At 40.6% G+C, this 19,859-nt stretch overlaps 1 protein-coding gene across 8 annotated transcripts in view; it reads left to right on the forward strand.

Annotated features, from left to right (window-relative positions):
• The window catches only part of DUSP22 (dual specificity phosphatase 22), a 90,135-nt gene that overhangs the window by 49,992 nt on the left and 20,284 nt on the right, over positions 1-19,859 (forward strand). For 5 of the 8 annotated variants that reach the window (XM_073877504.1, XM_025890981.2, XM_025890985.2 and 2 more), the window contains one exon: positions 14,503-14,552. In XM_073877504.1, the coding sequence (XP_073733605.1) occupies positions 14,503-14,552 (50 nt within the window). Of the gene's footprint in view, positions 1-11,136; positions 11,273-14,502; positions 14,553-19,859 lie in introns of all 8 variants that reach the window. The other 3 variants (XM_025890984.2, XM_073877506.1, XM_073877507.1) reach the window with 1 other exon arrangement.

Here is a 19,859-nt window from a genome sequence, read left to right on the forward strand (position 1 = left end):
TGCTCTCCTTCTGAGAAGGACACTCCCAGTGCCCTCCAACCTCAGGACTTCTTCCCTTTTCTCTATAATATGTGTAGTTTGTAATCTTAACTGGGTTGTGAATTGTATGCACTCTGACAGCTTCTATAGTCTATTGAATGGCTAGTTAACCACTCTTTGATGAACCAGCTCTTCACTGCCTGTGTCCAAGCTCCTCAGCTGGCGTCAGGCCCACTGCAGGCAGGTGCCACTTCGGGATTTCAGCCTGGGTCTGCACACAGGGGCCCCTCTGCAGATGCTTACTGATGAACTGAGAGCCACATGCATTTTCAGCTCCATTCCAAAGTGAGAAATCATGTCTTTGGTCATTTGTGGCTCATTGAGAGAAGAGCTGCACCAAGAATGATTTATTAGCCATGAGTAGTAAGTGAAGCCGGAGGATCTGGTTAATGAAATGCAGCCTCATTTATGTGGGTTGTTTGTTCTGTTCCTCACTTGTCAGTAAGTGTTAGCAAATATGGATGTACTGTCATATGGAGCTCTTGCGGACTCTAGTTCAGAATTATCTCTTGCTGAGTTATAACCAAGAATCCCCTGTGACACTTCTGTGACTTTCTGATTGATTTCTTAAGGATCCTTCAGCTACCTTTGGTTTGCATTAGAAGCTTGGTCCTACAAGGAGGAAAGTACATCTAAAACACAGTGAATGATCAGTTGAAAGGTTTGCCACAGCCAAGGCAGCATGCTTGAAGTGCAGGCAGAAATGGTTGAGGCATTGTTTCAGATTTCAAGGAGCTCGTAGCCAGATCACGAAAAGCCGAGAGAACATTCAAGGTACAGGGGCTTTTGTTCTGGCTCAGGAGGAAGATGCTTATTGCCTGTGGTCCTCCTTTGGCAGCCACACAGGCAGACTTGCATGCTGTCACCCCCAGCTCTGGTGCCCGTGTCAGTCCTCAGCTCTCGGGACACAAGTGCCCACCCTGCTCATGACCTTCAAGTCACAGGAGCTATAGGCCACATTTCCCATAGCATATTTCCCCTAGGAGGATAGATAATTGATGAAAGCCACACATTTCATCTTGCACCCACAGAGGTATGGGAAACAATGTTCACTACAACTCTGTTTGTAATGGCAAAAAATTGGAGCCAACCCACACATTCAGCAGAAGGGTAGTGCTCAATTAGGATACATCCATATTAAGAAATACTCTGCAGCAATTCAAAAAGAAGAGGAAGGTATGTATGTATGCACAGGGAAACATTAATTCTTTTTTTTTAAATTTTATTATGTTATGTTAGTCACGATACAATATATCATTAGTTTTTGATGTGGTGATCCACGATCCATTGTTTTCATATAACACCCAGTGCTCCCTGCAGTATGTGCCCTCCTTAATACCCATCACCGGGCTAACCAATCTGCAAAAGAAGCAAGTTGTAGAATAATATCCACAATATGACCCCATTTATGTAAAGCTAAATATTAGTTATATATTTCTGTAGGTACATATATATGCATGTAAATGCACAGATAAGGGTCTAGAAGGACCATACTAGATTCCTCAGAATGGTAAAGTGGAATAGGTTGGGAGAAGTGGGTAGGAAGGATGAGTTTCACTTTTGTCTTTATTTTTATTTATTTTTCACAATGGGAGTATCTTCATAATTTCTCTTTGAATGAAGAGAGGTAGGGAAGGAAGGTAGGCAGGTGGGTGATCATACTCTTGGTGTCTGTAGTAATGATTAGTAGATTCCATTTGGATGTTCAGGTTTGGCCAGAATGGGTTCTGTGGTAACAGTGTTCCCTGTGTATTCATATGTGCATGTTTGACATTAGACATGCTGCATCCTTGTCGTCCATGATCAGGGGTATAAACCATTCATTTTAATCATCTTAATCTTAGAAGGGAGAAGATAGCCCAAGACAAACCTTTCAACTGTATAGCTTTTATTTTCAATATCAGTTATCTTCTACTTGATTGTTTCACTTAAATGAGTTTATGTCCTTCCTCAAGATTCATAGATTCCCTAGTGATGCAGCTTGAAGCATTGGGCAAGATTTCCTCTTTGGATTGGCCATTGTATCCATTGTGGATGATTTTAGTTATTATATTGACATTGTAAAAAACATCACACTCTCGAGGTCCAGGGCCTTTAAAAACAAATCATTGTTTGACCATTGTTTTCAGATTGACAGTTGTTTTCAATGAACCCCAGTTGTTTTCACCTCTCTAAGAAAGTCTCTTTGATGCCACCCAAGTGTCAATGGTACCTACCATACCAAAGGCTTGCAGCAGCTTTCATGTATTGAGGTAAATTTGTTTGAAGCCAACCCCAGACTTAAATAGAAATGACTCAAATAGAAATGATTATGGTAGGTATCGAAAACTGTCTAGTAATTGTTCTTTCTTGAATCAAGCTGTATCTTGAGTTCCGTGTGTGTGGGCAGTCAAGTGCATTAGACAGCTCCATCTGGCTGCTGACCCTTCTGTGACAAGCTCATTTGCAAATGGAGTTCTAAAACCAGAATTCCAGCATGAATGGACTAAAATGGACTTGAAATATTCTAGTACTTCATTGATTCTAGGGAGGAAACAGTGCTTTTTGTTTCTAAATGAATGAGACCTATGTTAACCTTTCTTTTCTCTGGCATTCTAGAACACCCTGCTTTTCAGGTGTGGACCTTCTCTTTAGTATTCAAGCTTACTAACCAGCCTCGCCACATAACTGAAGACTTTTACAAAACACTCCTGCTAAACTTTTCTCTCAGTCAAGTCCCAGGTTTTTTGTTTTTTTTTTTTAACATTTCCTGCTGAGTGCCCCGTCTTGTCCATCTTGCCCTGACTCCCCTGTGTGATCAAGTACTGAGCACATTGTGTGCTGAGTGCTGTGTTTCTGAAGTGGGCTTGCCTTGTTTGCATCCCTCCTTTTCCTCAATGGGAAATATACCAGTGGCAAGATCTCCCGGTATCTCCAAACCAATATCTCAGGAAAAGCATGTAGCACATGGTCTCCCATCTGTCCTTCAGCTGGAGTGATAGTATGCATTGATACAACTACGTAAAATGCCCATAAATGCTGAAGCACAGGGTAGAAGCTCTATTTATACAAGATTTTCACGCTCATGGACTGGGAAATTTGGGGAAGAATTTGTAAAGAGGGGTGTTTAGGCAGCTTTGCAGGACTAGTATGGTTTGGTTCAGTGGGGAGATATGTCTTGGCTAGGAGCAGTCCTTCCGGGCTGGTCAGGAAGGGGGAAATAAGCCCTGGAGCCATAGAAGATGTGTGGAAGTCGGCTGATTATAGAGTGGAGAAGGTGGTCAACATGGTGGGGGTAAGGGTGGGGCCATATTCAGTTCTCCTTTTGGCTAAATTAGGAGTTATTCCTTCAGATTCAGCAGATGTTTACTTACCTTGTAGCAAGGATTGGGGATAAAATACAAAGAGAAGTAAGATGGGCCCCAGTGTTTAGAAGAGACAGGCACAGAAATCCCTTTAGGGGCACCCCAGGGCACAGAGGGGTTGGAGAGAAGAAGCTCTGGTGCAGATATAATGCACTTCTGCAGTTCTTTGGCCATCGGCCCTTAACAAGAAGCTCTTAGGCATGACTGTGCTGGGTGCTATGAGCACTAGAAGGAGGAGAGTAAGTGACATAGGAGCAAAATCTGGAAAACTTTAATAGGGATCCAGTTTTGCTAAGGAGTTTAAAAGGGAAGAGCAGCTTAGTTTGGAAGAAACAACCAAAGTGAGCATCCTGAGGGAAATATGTTTCTGGTTCCAGGTTAGGACAACACAGCGTGTGGCTGGCAGACCGTCGAGGAACCTAAGCATCATGGTGGTCATGGCAGAGGACATCTAGCCCAAGGAGACTGAACAGGTTTCAGACTTCTTGGGTGAAGGGCCTTTGGGTCTGCAGTCAGAGTTGGAATGAGAAGTTAAAAGTGGTTGGTTGGTTGGTTAAGACCCAAAGCAGGGTATAATGGTTCTGTAGGTGCTGTTGTTTTTAGCCATAAGAAAAAGAATGATTTAAATGTAGCTTGGTTTACTGAAGACTGGTCTAAGCAAATTTGCCATTTTCAGGTGCTCCTAATAATTCTTCGCTGGTAGGCACTGCAGGTGGACCTTGTGCCCGCCACAGCTGCAAGGGAAGTGATCCAAACTGACTTTAAAAGGCCGAGAGTAAAGCAGCAGCACCTCGCTAGTATCATCATTTCAGGGCTGGCTGAGTCAGGCCCATCCTGCTCTTGGAAGGGCCCCCCTCTCTGTGGTCTGACTCCTGAGATGTTTTGCAGACCTCTGTGTGTGTGCTGGGGCAGAGGATGCTGTCAGACCCTGGGTTTGAATTGAGAAATTATTTCTTCTTTCAGTTATCACCGCAGTTAGTACAGATGTTGAGTTTCAACATTCAGTACTGAGCAGCGACATCTTCAACTAGCTCTTACCCGCTTTTCTAATGGGAAGACAAATGAAATGCATGGTGAAAGTTTGAGCTGGTCAAGCCATACCTGTGTACGGCACTGGTGAGGGAAAAGAAGTAGATGCACCTAAAACCTGAATTAGAGCTTCCTTCTCTGGAGGGCCAATACACACATGCTTGTTTGCTTCTCAGATTTTTCCCCAATGAAAGGGAGACAATCTGTAAGATTCCCTTGGTGAGAAGCACAGCCAGCTGCCAAAGAAGGGAAAGAACATGTGGGAAAGCTGCCTTTGGGTTGTCCTTTTATCCTTTAAATGGTTTCAAAGAGATAGTTTTTCTGATATTCTGTGATCATGGAGAAGGTATCTCAGACAAACAGAGCTGAGCCCAGACCTTGAATTGAGCCTTCTGGTCATGGAAACTATTCCTAGGCACAGTAGTATAGAGATCATTTCAGAGTGTACTGGTTTTTAAAGCCAGTTGGGGCTTAGCAATGGTGGAACTAGTCCAAAATGACTTTCCCTATTTAATGAAATACCTTGTCAAGGAGACCAGCCCCATAGCACCCAAGCAGAAGTCAATTCCAAATCTACTGTAAATGATTAATTTAAACTGCATTATAGAATGTTCCAATACTATGCCCTAAAGAACAAAAATGATCTCGTAGCTAACAAAGTCAGAATAACATTTCCTAGTATTTTTTTTTTTTAATGTTCCTTTAAACTGAGGCTAGCCACCTTTTCTCATGGAAACCTCTCTTGCCGACGTTGCTCCTGTATGCGTGGTGGCATTGTGGTTGAATAGTCTCAACCAGTCATCTTGAGGTCCTGCTGACCCCAGTGAGGGAGGGACCTCTGGCCTCCTTGGTAGCCAGTGCTCACTCACTCCTTGTGAGTCCTACACGGGCTCTAACGAAGGTGGCCTGGGACTTCCTTCTGTGCCCAGTGCAAGAGGATGCAGCTGTCAAAATAAAAATAGACCATCAAATTGCTTTCAATGGCAGCAGTGGGGGAGGGAAGATTTGGTGAAGTGTTGCCCTTTCAGAGGCAGGCCATGGAATGTTGACCAGCCAATCCTTAATATGCAAGGAAATGCACCCCCCCATTATGTTTGGGAACTAGGACACCCCTTTTGTACATGAATGTACCATGAAACATAGAAATTTAATGCCATCTCTAATAATCCACGTTTACCTGCATTATAGGTGCTTATGTTCAGGAGAAATGGGAGAGTTACTGTTCTCTGCTCCACTCTTCTCTACCCTCGCAGCCCATGGCTCATTCTCACTGCTCTGAGCAACATGGCCCTTCTTCTGTGGCTCATGTGCTGATCTTACCATGTGTAGCCTTTGCATGTCATAAGCATTAGCCCTACCCATGTACAACTAGCCAGTTCTCCAGGGCAGAACCCTGCTCTGGGTCAGTGTTTGTTTCATTCTTGAAACCATTTCTAGGTCCGATCCCACGTAGAGGAGGTGATATTAGGCCCGAGGGATTATGAATGCTCTTTAGAAAAAACTTCTTAGCCTTTTCCAAGCTGCAGATTACATCCAAGACTGAAGACAGGGGGCAATCTACAAAGTTGATAACTCACCTTTCGGTGAATTTATCATTCTATCGTAAGTGAGAGAGTCTGAGAACTCATTTGCTTAGTAATCTGCAAAAGAGGAGACAAATGATGTTCGAAACAATACTGTGTTCCTGAGTAGGGAGATGCATTTAAGAAGGGAAATAGTCACCTTCTTGCTGAAAAGGTGAGGATGACTCAGGCAGGTGTGCTCATCCAGGTCTGGAAGACAAATAAGCGTGAGTGTGGCTCTCTCCACTCCTTCTCGTGAGTCATCTGCTGTCTGCATTCGGCAGCCTGGTCTGTGCGATGCCGTATTGCTCCCAACCCAAGGATGCCATCAAGGGGGAGATGACTGGCAAACTTGCCTTTTCCATTATTGAGCACCTTCCAGCTGCACTTAGTGTGTTTCACATATTCCATCTAATTTCTTTGTTAAAAATGTCCTATATTCGAGGAAAATTGCTCTGTCCCTTTCTTTTGCAGTAAGGAAGAGAACTGAGCACAACTAATGATTTAGAATACTGCGATTCTAAGAAGGTGGTGTGCTCTATCAGATATCATTTAAATGTAGAAGAAACGTGTGATATGCAAAACAGACCTGAAGCCATCAAAATGACTCTGAAATGTCACTGTCTAGACTGGGCTCAGCACACTTTTTTCTTTTTCTTTTTTTTTTTTTTATCAAGGGACAGATAGTAAATATTTTGAGCTTTGTGGGCCCTAAGTTTCCTGTAACATACACTACTCTCTCCTGTAGTACGAAAGGAGCTGTAGACAATACATAGATGAACAGGTGTGACTGTGTCCCAATAAACAGGGGCCTTTTTGCCAACTCTGTTGGCATCTTCCAGGAGTCTGTGTGCCAGCCATGTGGTGTGGTGTCAGGGCATTTAGAATGGAGCCGGAGCCAGCCTGAGGCGGAGGGAGATGATGTCAGGGAAGGCTCTGTGCACAGGGCTGGTGGGTTACATCAGGGGTGGTTCCACTAAGGAAGTGCCCCTGGGAGGAGTCCTGAAACAGAAGGGTATTCCAGAGGGGAAACAAACAAACACTGGGGAGAAGAAGGAACTCTGGGGAGGAGTGGGCAGGAAAGTACAGAACATTTGGAGAGATTCTCAGGCTGCCCAGGTACCTGGAGTATGGTGAGTTGGGGGAGGTGAGCTTAGGAGGTAAGTTGTAGACAGTACTGAAGGATTTGGAAGAGTGGAAGAGGAGCTCTACTTTGAAGACAGGTGGGAGCCACTGAATATGTTTTAGCAGCTGAGGCAAATTTACCTTTGTATCTTTTACACATGGTAGCTGTAGAATGGTCCCGAAGTATCTGTTGCTGATTTCTCCTGATTTCCAAGCATCAGTTTTCAATCATGGTACTTGTTTGGTATGGTCATCTATCATTAACATTCATTGAGTAATATTGTAGAATTACTTGGTTTGGAGAGATTGCTGGAACGGGCCCTATTTTCATGAGTCACACTGAATATATCAGAGGTCCTCGGACACAACTGAAATCACAGAAGAGGCTTTCAGTGGTGAGTTGGAGCTGGTGTGAATCTCCCTCACCACCTTCCCATAACCCACCCATGTGGGCTCAAGGAAATTCAATGTGCTGACTGTGCCCACTTTAGCCTTTCATTGAAATAGCTTGAGCAAAAATAAGCATTTGGGTCCTCATCTGTTGATCTGACAAGTCAAATGTATGTCGTTTTTTGACTAACCTGAAAGAAGCCAACAGGTGTTGGAGGTTTCTCATTTGCATTTTTTTCTCACAAAATCAAACCAAAGGCTAAATCTTGTCTCTCCACTCCGACCTTCCCACCCCTCCCCACCCCATCAAGTACCACAGAGTTCTTGGAAATTGTTATTTGTAGTAGTGTTTCCTAAATTTAGCTGGTGCAGGAAGAATCAGTGGCAAATGGGTGCCTGAAGAAAATGCATCTTCGGTTTATAGCCTAGACTCAAAACATATATTATGTAGCACAGCCAAAGGACTGTATTTATCTTCTGTGGTGATTTTCTACAGTATTCCTATGAGATTTCTGTTATGGTACAAACAAAAAGGGAGATGGTCAAGAATCTCACCCCCTAAACCTTACCTGTTTTTTTGTTTTTGTTTTTTAGATTTTATTTATTTATTTGAGAGAGAGAGAGAGAGTGATTAAGAGAACGGGTGGGAGGAGGGGCAGAAGGAGAAGCAGACTCCCCCTGGAGAGGGAGCCTGGCGCAGGACTCAATCCCAGGGCCCCAGGATCATGACCTGAGCTGAAAGGCACACGCTTAACTGATTGAGCCCCCCAGGTGCCCTGTTTTTGTTTTTTTTATGTTTACTTCTAGTTCTTAGTTCACAGACGTACATAAGTTTTTCCAGATGTAATCCTTCTGCAGATATACCTTCATATTCTACTTTTTCCCTTTAAAAAGTGTTATTGGCTATGTGAAAGTTCTTAAATTGAGGAGAAATAATGATCAAAATCCATGGGCCAGGTCTTAGGTTTGGCATCCATGTACACAACCTAGGTGGAGATCTTCCTATGCATTCTCTGGAGTAAGACAACTCCATGAAGAGGTGACTTTCAAAGCAGAGTAAGGCTGTCAAACCTTGCATGTACATCTGAAAGCAATTTCAAGTCAGCAATTGCCATCTCTTGGGTCTATGACCTTCAGGAGTGTGGTGAGACTAATTTTTTCAGGTTACCTGCCTCTAGGTTTATATGAAAGTGCAGAAGTAGTCAAATTCATAGAGACAGAAAGTAGAATTGGGGGTTACCAGGGTTAATGGGAGTTAGTGTTTAATGGGTACAGAGTTTACATTTGGAAACTAGAAAAAGTTCTAGAGATGAATGGTGGTGATAAGAATGTGAACATACATGATGCCACTGAACTGCATACTTAAAAATGGTTAAAGTGGCAAATTTTATGTTATGTATATTTTACTACAATCATAAAGTACAAAGTGATTTGTCTCAAGTGGGAGAGACTTCTGTTTTTTGTAGTGGTGTATAAACTGTGGTCTCGCTTCTGATCAAGTGTGGGACAGTCTAAACTTAATTCTTTTTAAATTTTGTTTCTTTCTTGGAGTCAGATTTTTTGATAATTTGGTGAATTAGGTCTAAATGGGGTCCCCAACTTACTTTGCTCAATTCATTAATGGGCTTTAGATGATCAGTGTTAATAGAGTTCCGTGTGTAGGAATTGCAGAGTCCAATTCAGTGTACCACCCTGATACCTTGTAAATGTGATTGTCAAAAAATGTCATCTCTTTCAGAGGGCTCCTCCTTTGTACACCCATATTGGTATTGGTATTTGGTTGGGATAAGGTGAGAAACCAAGATCCAAGATCAGGTCGTTTTTATTAGCAGCTAAAATGATTTTTCCATCGCATGGATTTCCTGATTCTGGCCTCTTAGTGAACTCCATCTCCTACTTAATGTCACCTCTTAGGTTGTGAATAACCCCTTGTAGAAAATACATTCTGTAACTGGTTTTATTAGCTTTCCTGAGAGAGAGAAAACAGATTCTGAAGGGCTTGATCTTTCTTTTCTTTAGAAAAGTAGAATGTCACCTAGGTTCTTCGGAAGCCTCTTATGTTTCAGAAAGAAAAGAACAGTGAATTTTAGAAATTGTACTTGAAACAAGCGAGAGTTTGATCTCTTTACTAGTCCTGAAATCAGAATCTTGCCCCTGCTTTTCAAGTACTTGCCTATGTATCGTTTTAAGTGTAATCTTTAGTTTCAGCCCCAAAGAAAGGCAAAAACCTTACTTTTGGTGGTTACTGTGCTTGTTGAAACAGAAAACAGAAAAATATTAGAACTTTTGAGAATATGGACTTAGAAAGCCTTAAACTTTGTTCAAGAAGAATCTCTGGAATACTTTCTAAACTTTCTTCTCAATTTGATGTCTGTTGTCTCTTCCAAAACCCAACACAAAAACTTCATCCCAGAAACTTTCTTGGGATGATCCCATTGAAGTCTAACTTCTTTTCTGTATTTTCCTAATGTTTTTCCACAGTGTAATACTAATTGATGTGTTGCTTGTTATTATGAATATTCAGTGTATATGTGGTCAGTGTAAATATGAGGCTTTTTCTTAATTCTTTGCCTTTTTCCTCTGTCTGGTCCCCACTTTATCAATATTAATAGCATTCTCAGGATGTATTAGGCCATTCAAAATGCCATGTAGTCAAAAGAAATTTCCTGCTCTTTCTTTGTCCCTCCTAGAAATCAACACAGTCTTAAAGCATAGACTGAGCCCCTTTCCCTTAACTGGTTTTTGTATTCTTGGGCCAGCTGCCTAAATTGAAAATCTGCAACTTGACACTAGCCCCACAGAAGTTTAATATTAATTGGCTTTCCACCAATCACTGTTTTGGAACATCATGGAAAGTATTAAATTTTTACCTATGTAATAATTTTATTTCAAAGAAGATAATTTTCATTTTATTTATTTTTTTTAGTTTTAGAGGTAATATGTAGGAGTAAATATCACATAGCAAATGCTATAGGAATAGAAACATTGCTGTTATTTTTTTTTTAATTCCAATATAGTTAACATATAGTGTTATATTAGTTTTGGTGTACAATATAGTGATTCAGGGATTCTGTACATTACCCAGTGCTCATCATGATAAATGCACTTTTAATCCCCTTCACCTATTTCACCCATCCCCATCCCCACCTCCCCTCTGTTATTTCCTATTACTTATGAATTTTTCAGATTGTTCTAGAATTTTGTTCTAGAGTAAGATATTTGTTACTTTTTTACTTCGTTTGCCATTTTTTCCATAATTTAGCTTAACACATCCTGCCCTGTACCTCTGTCTCTACAAACCTCAATATTAAAGAATGGTTTTTTGGGGGGGAATCCATTAATACTAGGATAATTTTAAGTCTCTCCAGCTTGTAGCATTGAGGTCCTTAATGCTGTCCTCACTCTTGCTGCTTTCTGAATTAGTAATTAACTGCCATGAATTGTACACATGTGCAGGCATCTGAAGACTTTTTTCAGGTACTTTATGTTCTGCTGTCTGTGGCCTCCAAGAGAGATACTTTTCATGCTTTGTTAATGACTAAGCCAAGATAAATAGATATTCTTGGGCGGTGAGCAGCTGAACCTTTTTGACAGTTTTGACTCCTTTCTTTACTGTATTTGCATAGTTTGTTCCCTTCTTATTGTAGATCACGGTGAACTGATTCTTAACCCAGTCCCATTGGTGTGGGCAGTCAGGAGACTGGTGTCTGGAGCATGTGCATGCAGTGTGCCCTTCCTATGTCACGGCTAAAAGTTCAGCTCTCTTATTTTTATGGTCCCCAGGTATGGGCACTTTATGGTATTTTTCTTCCCTCGTACTATTCCTGTAGTGTGATCGTCATGATCTTCATGTTAAATTGGTTTTCACCTTGTTCAACAGATATTTAGTTACTATGTGCTAAGGAAGGTTATGGTTATTGTTCTACTTTTGAGAGAACATGATCTTATGTTTTATGTTTTCTCTGTCCTTCCTTAACAGTAGGGGATCCCCAAACTTGTGGCTGAGAGCTACTTTGTTCCTCCTTAGAAGCTTCACAGATGGGAAGCTATAGCTGCCGCATGCCCATCCCAGCTAGTGAGGGTGAGGGGCCCAGCATGGCTGAAAGTGGTGGCCTCCTCATCATCTGTGGGCATGGAGGGAGGGATACCTGTTGCTGTCTTCCTGCATCTTGCTCCTGCCTTATGGGGCCAGCAGCCTTTTCTTTTTCCCATCAGGCACCAAAAAGGGGAATGGGACCCCACTCAGGGAACACCTGAAGGAAATGAAATGCTTTCCAGTCACACTGCCGTTGGCATTTATGGCGAATGCTCTTAATAAGCTAGGAGCTATTTGGCCTGCCCTTCTGTCCATTTTCTTCCTTTCCTTCATTTTTTTTTTCTTTCCTCCCATCATATGGGCTGGGCTGATTTTAGATCCCGTGAGGATTAAATGGCTGTCAGTCAGCATGTGTGACAGGCAAGCATTTTTATCCTATGTTAGAGGGGATCCACCTCAGCATCCTTGACTGATTGAAGTTGCCCAGGCTGATAGTCACAGTGGAAGGGAAGGTGGAAACCTTAGAATCCTCCCCATCCTTCTGGAAGGATTGGTCTGAAAGAGGTTGGAGGAAGTGTGTGGGAGGAAAGAATTTCATAAACTTCTGGGCCTGATCCATGGCCAACTCTCACTTAAGAGTAAAAGAAAAAAGTAAATGAATCATTCCAATGACGAATTTATGAAATGATCAGTATGTGTATCTATGCCAATAAGCTTGCTTGGCCTTGATGGAGGGAAGTAGTGAAATTACTTATTTTCACAGTATCATTTCCTTTTCCATTTTCCTTCCTTTTAAATCACTGCTTTAATACCTCTCTGGGTTTGGAGGTGCTTTAGAATTTCAGACAAGTGCCTTGATATTTCCAGCAGAGCACAGTGCCCACTGTCCAGGAAGAAATGAGGACAGAGAGAGGAGGCAATCAGGGATGACAAAGTGAAGGTTAAATGAGGGAGAAACATCTTCTGGCCCATCCCTAAACTTTACCCTCAACATGTTCAAGCCTGTTTGGTCTCATGTGAAGTATTCTCACATGGAGAAGCAGTGGTAAAACTCATCTTCTTCAAGAGCCTTTGTTGGAAGATGTAATGATTGACTCAGAGCTGGAAAAAAAATATATGTGTATATGAATTTAGCAGGAATTTTTTTTTTCTGACCTCTCATAATACTAGGAGGCAGGGAGGGGAATTTCATCTCTTGGGTCTTAGTGACAGACAGCTGATTGCACTCTAAACTGGTTTAAGCAGGAAGGTGCTTGTTAAGAGATAGCTGAGAGCTTATGGTCTCCTCAGAAGAGCTGGAGAAACAGGCTTTCAGCTGAAGTTAAAGGAACAATACTTAGACCACATCACACAACTGGTGAGATCTGCTGCCACGTCTGCCCCCAGAACCACCTGCTTCTACTGCCACCTGCACCTGCCAAGCAGGTGCTCTTTACCCATCTGACTCGTCCCGTGTCCAGTTTCCAAATCCACCTCAAGTAGGTGTGTCATATGATGAAACCAGGTCCTGAGTCTACACCCTAATAGCAAAGGAGGTTGAAAAATATAGGTTACATGGATTCTGTATTGGAAAAGTAGGATTCACAATGTCGGGAAGTATCAAAATGTGGAGGTCTAGAAGGGTTTGGGGCAGCCACAAATTTAGATGTTACTTACAAGAGTACATTAGTAAATACAACATAGAAAAGCCTCATGATATGAATTAACAATAAAATTTTAATGATCAACTGCAAAAAATTCAAATAATCCTAGCAGACGTTTTATGACTATTTGCTGAGGGACTTGTGGTAGTCTATATATTTCTCCTTCATTTACCCTCTTAGGTGGTTATTTTTTCAGTGTTGATGTGTTTCTTCCCCTGCTTTATTATCCATGACATGGTGGCAAGATCCTGTGAGATTAGGCTATCAAAGGAGGAGGGGTTTAAAAATGGTTCATCTAAGTCCTCACAGAACCATATTCTTTTGCAAAGGTTGCTGAGATTTCTAGATTTTCTATTTTTACATGACATTGAAGACCTTTGGAACTGTACTTTAAATCCCTCTGAAGAAGAAACAACCAGTTTTTTTTTAAAGATTTAATTAACTAATTAATGTATTTATTTGCGAGAGATAGAGCACAAGCAGGGGGAGGGGCAGAGAGACAAGTAGACTCCCTGCTGAGCAGGGAGCCCAAGGCAGGGCTCAATCTGAGGACCCTGAGACCATGACCTGAGAAATCAGACACTTAACTGACTGAGCCACCCAGGTGTCCCAAAACAACCAGGTTTATAATAAAAATTAAATTTAGCCTGAGTTTTTACAGCATGAATTTACACAGACATTTTTTTATAGATTTTTATGGAGACCTATATGAACTTTTTTTTTTTCAAATTGGGCCATTCTTTTTAAAAAATGTAACAGTTTGGTCTACAAACTTTTACTCTTTTGAAAAGCAAGCAAAATAAATCAAAATATTTTGAATGTGTAAAGTTCCTCTTAATACATCAGGGAAATTATGATTTTTCAATTACTAAAATTTGATATAGAAAACTCTGTAATATAATGTTGTAATTTTTAGTCATCATGTTAAGGTTTTTAGTGCTTCCTTTTTGGCCACTCAGGATCTTAAGTGAAATAGATTTTTAAAAATGTTGAATGTGTAAACAAGCATTGGAAATGATAGTTTTGGAAACTTGTTGACCCTTACTGGGAAGCACTCAATTATTTCACTTTTTTGATAAACCGTATCTAAACCTACAAGCTGTTTGCAAGCCAGAGCATGAATATTTGTATGTGTGGTCACGAAAATAACCAGGAACCTTAATTAAAGAGTTTTTCCCTGGTTCCTTGGCAACAAAAGATGAGTGAAAAACTTCTCCTTTTTACTTTTTATTTTTTGACCTGAGTAAATAGTTCCTTTAACTAGTTTTCTCCACTAAGTATCATCTTTTTACTTTATTTTAATTTTATTTTATTTTACTATTTTTATTCTACAGGGGGTTAAATACCTGTGCATTCCAGCAGCAGATTCACCATCTCAGAACCTGTAAGTTGTTTTTTTTCCTATATTTTTTGGAGATATTAAAAATGTACAAAGGGCAGTAAAGTCAAATAACTAAAGGGCCATGAAGTCATCAGAGCCATGGGATGCCAAGCACAGAGGTCTGTGCGGCCAAGTTAGGCAGAACTGTAGCTGGAGGCATGCTGTTTGTTTGCCAGTCCTTCAACTATACAACACTGACTGATGGGATGTCTACAAGAAGAGCCTCATTTTTAAAAAGGATGCCTCAAACCAAACTTTTAGCATGTTTATCCTCTCTCTGGAAGCAAATGGGTTTTGCTTCCCAAAGATTTAAAGAAGCTAATGGGTTTTGTCTAAGATAGCACTGTCCAGTAGAAATAGAATATGGACCACAAATGTAAGCCATGAAGGTAATTTTAAATTTTCTAGGAGCCAAATTAAAAAGAGTAAAAAAGGAATCGGTGACAATAATTTAATAATGCTTTATTTAACCCAGTATATCCAAAATACTGTCATTTCAACATGTGCCCAATATAAAACAAAATTGAGATTTTTTTTACATCCTTTTTTTTTTCATACTACAAAATCTGTAGTTTTTCATCCTACAAAATCTGTAGTTTTTTTTGTACTTACAGCACATCTCAGTTTGGACCAGTTTCCTTTTAAGTGCTCAGCAGCTGCACATGGCTAGTGGCCACAAAACAGGACAGCATACTTCTAAAACCTGTTTTGAGTTGAATGAATAGGTCTTTCTGGCTTAGGAAAGTTCAGGCCTCTATTTCCTCACAGCTGAATACATCATTGATATCCTTATAAAGAGAAATTCATAATTGTTACCATTTCCAGAACACAGCAATTGTATGGAGTTAGGTTAGGGGTTAGGCTTCGGCAGAATGGGGGACGGGGCTTTGGAGACCCACAGCAGTCGCAGCTTTAACATTCACACTGTTTGGTGTCCAGCAGTGACCGAGAAAGACCACGAAATGGAGTAAAGTTTTACTGAAGCGTGGATTTGAACCTTGCGGGCTGAGAGGCTGGAGCAGAAAGTACTGAGCCATTCAGTGCATCCAGTAGACACCAGCCTCTGCTTCTCAGGCTGGCCTAGTGCTTACATTGCATGTCAGACATAACAACCCTGCTAGAATTATACGTTACTGCATTTTATTAGGAAAGTTGTAAGCTATGGTGGTGTTTGTAAATTTCGGAGTCTGTAGACCTATTAGGATTCATCCTTCATGATTCTTAAGCTCTACTGCCTACAAATCCTACATATTGGAATGACACACCATGTAATTTTAAGTTTACTATCTTCGTCCCATGGAATACTGGAACATCAGCCTATCTTGATATTTCATTGCTGGAGAGCAGTGAAATCACAGATTATGCAATAATTTTGAGAGATCTACCTGTTTGAAAAAAAAATGGGGCTAGAGTCAGATGGACTGATGTGGGGAAGATTGTGTGGTGGAGTGTAGGATAGGGGACAGGTGGTAGAGAGTTATACCAGGAAGGGTGATTGGAAGCAGGGACAGACATGTTCTATGCAAGGCCTGTTTTCACACTGACTCTCTGTATTTCACAGAAAAAGTCAATCTTTAAGATTGAGGATGGTGGAGGAAAGATTTTACTAGGATCACTAGGAAAACAGTAGTAGCCTGGGTCCAGGAGGAGAAGAAGCAGCAGAGAACTTCCTTGGTTACTAGTCGTGTAAAGAAACAGAAGTGGTTGGAAGGGCATGGTGTATACGGAAGGAAGTGAGCCACTGCCTTTCTCTGGAGACCACAGCAATCTTCTGCCCATGTTTTGGTGGCTATTTTAGAACGGTTGCTTTGCTCTTATCTCAAACTGAGATTCTAACATACTGTTGAACTTGTCAATACCTGATTGGCAGTGACTCTTTAGAGGAATCCGATTGTCACACATTCTGGGCATTTGTTGTCAGAGAAGGCACTTGATTGCCCCCAGGACTTTTCAGCTTTGCTAGGAGCCAAGCACTGTGTTTGATGTCCAGGACCATGACTGGCTTACCAAATGAAGATTGAGCATTGAGCAGCCCTGTACTACATAAACAAATAAGCAGTAGACCTTGATGTTAGGTATCTTAACTTTAAAACTAGTTGCATCTACCTTGGACAAGTCATTTAAACCCATCTGGGCTTCAGTTCCCTCATTTGAAAAATGCATATATATGAAAGTGTTCTCTATGAACTCTAAGCACTTTTGAAAATAAGAGTATACTTTTACTCTCTTCAAGGTGTGTTAATTTATCTTGAGAGTTACAAAAGAAGGTAGTTGAAATAACAAGTTTCGGTGCTCAGGAGGCCACTTCAGTGGAAGATTTGGAAGATTTCCTTACATGGAAAGGCCAGAGTGACAGAAAATGTTTCTCTGAGTTGCAGTGTTTCATGGGTCAGTTCAGATCTTCTGGCAAAACCAGCCCAAACACAGGCACCTTGGGTCCAGAGGACTAGCCCGTAAGATTTGAATTTGTTCTCTCCCATCCAAATATGTGCAGAGGTCTTGTTAAGATGTGTGATTTGCCTTTTTAGACCTTTCCTCACATCTTGGTAAAAGTGTAGGATAGGATTCCAATAGGTAGTTATTACAGCACCCAAGTGTGAGGCTAATGACAGAGAGAACCTGAGGAGGATGCACCACTGCTGCTATTTTGAGTGAAGTCCTACAGCAATACAACCTCTGTTTCAGTTGGAAAATAAAGTCAAGACCGTAACTCCCGTTGGGAGTTAAGTTCATAGGCACTCATGTGATTCTTTGGGGAAACTTTTAGTTTTAATCCATTAGTAATAGCAAGTCTTACGCATAAGTAAGGATTTGGGCACATCAATGTCCATGATTTTGTAAATATTTCTTGCTCTACTGAAGTTACATGGAAATTGTGGAGTTAAATTTGGAATATGAGTATACTTTGTATGTTAAGAGACAGCCTCTGAAATAGCTTGAGTTTCTCTTTACCTGTTACGAATGTTTTATTGGAAGCATAACATGCCTTTTAACAGTGAGCATGCTTTCATGATATAATTAGACTATTAACCACTGGCAAGTGGAACACTTGATTCTGTTTATATGATCCATCTCACTTCAGGTAGCCTGTGGTTATTACTCAGCAAATATTAGGAACATATAGGTTGGCAGTGAACCTTCACTTTCTATACCATCAACCAATGTAGGTGGTCAGGAGACAAATACTCTTAATGCTCTGGTTAACAAAAGCAAGAGAAATCATGTCTGTCACTGGAAAATATGCCCTGGGTACCTCAGACGAGTAGAACTAGTAGTTCTTTAGTCTAGCCACTTTTAATTACTGATGCCTGAGAAATCTTATATTTAATGACAAAATAAATTCTAGAAAACTGTATCCCCGTTGTAAACTTACAGACTTTTTAAAATTATTTCCGACTTTGGATATAATTTAAGTTTTATATCCTAAATCTCTCCCCACAAATCTTTATACCAACAGGAATTCTTGCCAATTATGCTTAGTAAGAGGTTTGTGACCTTTTGAAACTAACTGCTTTCACTTGGCATTCAGGGGCCGTAAACTGCCCAGAAAGGTCAATTTTCTGTCTTGGCTCTAATCCTCACAAACTCCCCCTCTGATCTTCCAGGAACTTAAAATGCAGAAACCTGGTTGAGATAACATTAACACATTAAAATTTTAGCTCGGTTCCTCCAACCACCTTGCCTTTCAAAGTTAGGAAAGGTGAAAGTTCAAGTTCTCGTAGTCATAATTACCCCACAGACCCAGGCTGTTGTGTTTTGCATGAATTGTCACAATTAGAGGCATCCTAGAGTTTATATCAAATGCACATGCTCCATGTTCTTTGGCCGATATGGAGCGAGCTAGTGAATTCAGGCTTTTGGAAATACTTGCTTTTGCTTTCTTTCTGTACTTTCATACGCAAGTCATTTTAACCTCATTTCTCTCATCTGTAAAATACCTATCTCACACAATTTTTGTAGTATTGGTTTAGATAAGTGAAAGTGTTTTTTATGAACTCTAAGCATTTCCAAAAAATAAGATTATATTTGCTGTCTATCCAAGTAAGGAGTATTAATGTATTTTGAGAGTGAATTACTGGATGTATAGTAGCTCATTTATTCATTCTTATTTTACTATTTATTAAATTGGTATTTTGTATTTAGACATTGTTAAGGGAATAATTACTTTTTTTTTTTTTATCTTCTTCTGTCAAGTCCAGGAGAGTTTGATCTGTGCTGTGGAGTTGGTAGCATTGCATCATTACAATAGAGCCTTTGTGACATTCAGTGGTTTGAGTGTCGAGCCGGTCTCTCAATTTCTTGAGGTTTTTGTGGGGAGAAGAGGTATTAGCAATACTGTGAGCTTATATTTAAAGTATCAGTAAAATTTCCTTGCCTTATTCTACCTCCTTATCTGTTTGTGTATGTTTTCTTTAGTTTAACTGATGTCTTCTATACATCCAGCTCTTTCTTTCTCTCACTTAACAATTTTCTTTAATTATTAAAAAGCAGTTTTGCAAGATCAAAATGATGTGGGCCCTTGGAGTGCTGTGGTCCTATTTCCAGACAGATGCATACTTACTTGAGCACTCATGTGCACATGCACACATGCTCACACGTGACTCCTGAGGACTTTGCAGGCCATAGAAATGAGAAATACTCAGAAAAGGAATATTGAGTTTTTCATAAGACTTCACTTATTGAACTTAACTATCTTTTAGTCTTAAACTGTGTCCTCCTCTCAACTATTCTTTGTGAAATGATGTTATAGTAGGTGGTAAAAAGGGTTTTGTTTTTAAAATGACCTTATGTGGCAAAATGAAAAGCACAATACACACCACATGTGTGTTTTAATTCCCCCCCATTAAAAAAAAATGTTTAAGTGCAGGAAATACAAAATGTGGGAAATCCTTGATATAAGTATGAGTAGTTGTATGTGTTCAGTGCCCGGTGCTGATAGACCAGCTCTGCCAGTGTCTGTCCTGCTGGAGAATGTTCCTTCCTGCTTGCTTCTGGCTGAGGCGAGAGCTTCACGGTGTTCCAGCTGAGGGGGTCCGCACACAGCCTGGGAGCCTCTGCCGATTCTGCCCCAGGAGAAACAGCTTTCTGATCTGAGCCCACCTTCCAGAGCCCAGATAGAACATTCCACCCACTTGCTTTTTGCCTTTTTGCTTTTTTTTTTTTTCTTTAAGCATTCCTTTTTTAGGAGGAATATCTAAGAGTGCTTGCCTTTCCTGTTTTTTTCCTCCTTTGCTTTCATATACAACATACATGCACACATGTGCACACATATACACATATGTACAGACATGTATATGTATATGGGAAGGA

Source organism: Callorhinus ursinus, unplaced genomic scaffold, assembly GCF_003265705.2.
Source record: "Callorhinus ursinus isolate GAN/ISIS: 27379988/994484 unplaced genomic scaffold, GSC_fseal_2.0 scaffold26, whole genome shotgun sequence".
NCBI lineage: Eukaryota > Metazoa > Chordata > Mammalia > Carnivora > Otariidae > Callorhinus > Callorhinus ursinus.